We start from the raw sequence: 1077 nt of genomic DNA on the forward strand, positions 1-1077 counted from the left end.
AAACAGACCAGAAGTGATCACACTTTTATAAATAAGAGGGTTGCATTCATTTGAATACTATTTTTATAAATGAAGAAGGCGCAACGTGATACAAATGTTGGATGTACATATAAAAGATGTTGACTCTAATCTGAAAAATTGAACTCCAACCATGCAGCCCTGTAAGAAGGATCCTCAATGAAGCCCATGTTTTTAAAGAGCTTGTAGGACAGCACATTGTCCTCTTCTATGTAGCAGAACACCGGGTAACCCTCAGCATGGAGTTTCTTGGCCAAAGTGCTGATCACGATTTTGGCGTATCCTTTCCCTCTGTGCTCTGGCAGCGTATACAACATTCCCAGAGCACAGTAATCATATACGAGTATCCAGGACACGGGCTGACCCTGGCTGTCTGTGATGCAGCATGATGGGAAGTTACTGATTAGGTTTTCAATCTTTCTGTAACCCTTCTCGTCTCCTCCGAACTTCCAGGTTTTATTCACCAAGTCAACGTGGGAAAGATTAAGAGACGAAATCCTCGACTCAAGCTCACTTAAAAAAAAGAAGAAAAGAAAAGTTGTTGAGAAGCAATATAATTTACATTGCTCTGAAGCATATTTCATGTGACATATGCACAGACATATGCTTTTCAGATTATACCTGTTAATCGCTGGCATGTGCAGATAGTTGGTGTCTTGCAAATACAGAAGGTGTACTAAAATATCAGTTTTGTATTTTACTCTTCTGTCACAAGACACTTGTTTGAGGACTGGTGCATGGGAAACATCAAGTCCTGTTGGACAAAAATAATTTACATTGAATACTTTGTTTGTTGTTCCTTCCTTGCAAGAGGTTAAACAGTAATTTGTAAAAACAGCAAAACAACATAAAAAAGGTGTAACTATCATTAGGAAAATCACCATATGACCATTAAATAATGCTGATCCAGTGTTATCAATGAATCTGTTGTAACTTACACTTCTTTAGTAATAATGGATCACACTGTACAAAGTGTGTTGTGTCTATAAAACTGTGTAAATAGGAACAGCTGTCAAATGTAGTGACGTAAAAGCCACCGTATTTATTTCGTGCTTATTT

At 37.7% G+C, this 1077-nt stretch overlaps 1 protein-coding gene across 1 annotated transcript; it reads right to left on the reverse strand.

Annotated features, from left to right (window-relative positions):
• Positions 1-6: 6 nt before the first annotated feature.
• LOC102309855 (glycine N-acyltransferase-like protein 3) lies at positions 7-768 on the reverse strand. Its single transcript, XM_005953677.3, has 2 exons — positions 640-768; positions 7-531 (listed from the first exon to the last, which is right to left on the reverse strand). Exons 1-2 carry the CDS (start codon positions 654-656, stop codon positions 126-128), a joined length of 423 nt encoding a protein of 140 aa, XP_005953739.2. The 5' UTR covers positions 657-768; the 3' UTR covers positions 7-125.
• Between the last annotated feature and the right edge of the window lie 309 nt (positions 769-1077).

This window comes from Haplochromis burtoni, unplaced genomic scaffold, assembly GCF_018398535.1.
Source record: "Haplochromis burtoni strain Fernald_Lab_line unplaced genomic scaffold, NCSU_Asbu1 Contig_7128, whole genome shotgun sequence".
Lineage (NCBI taxonomy): Eukaryota > Metazoa > Chordata > Actinopteri > Cichliformes > Cichlidae > Haplochromis > Haplochromis burtoni.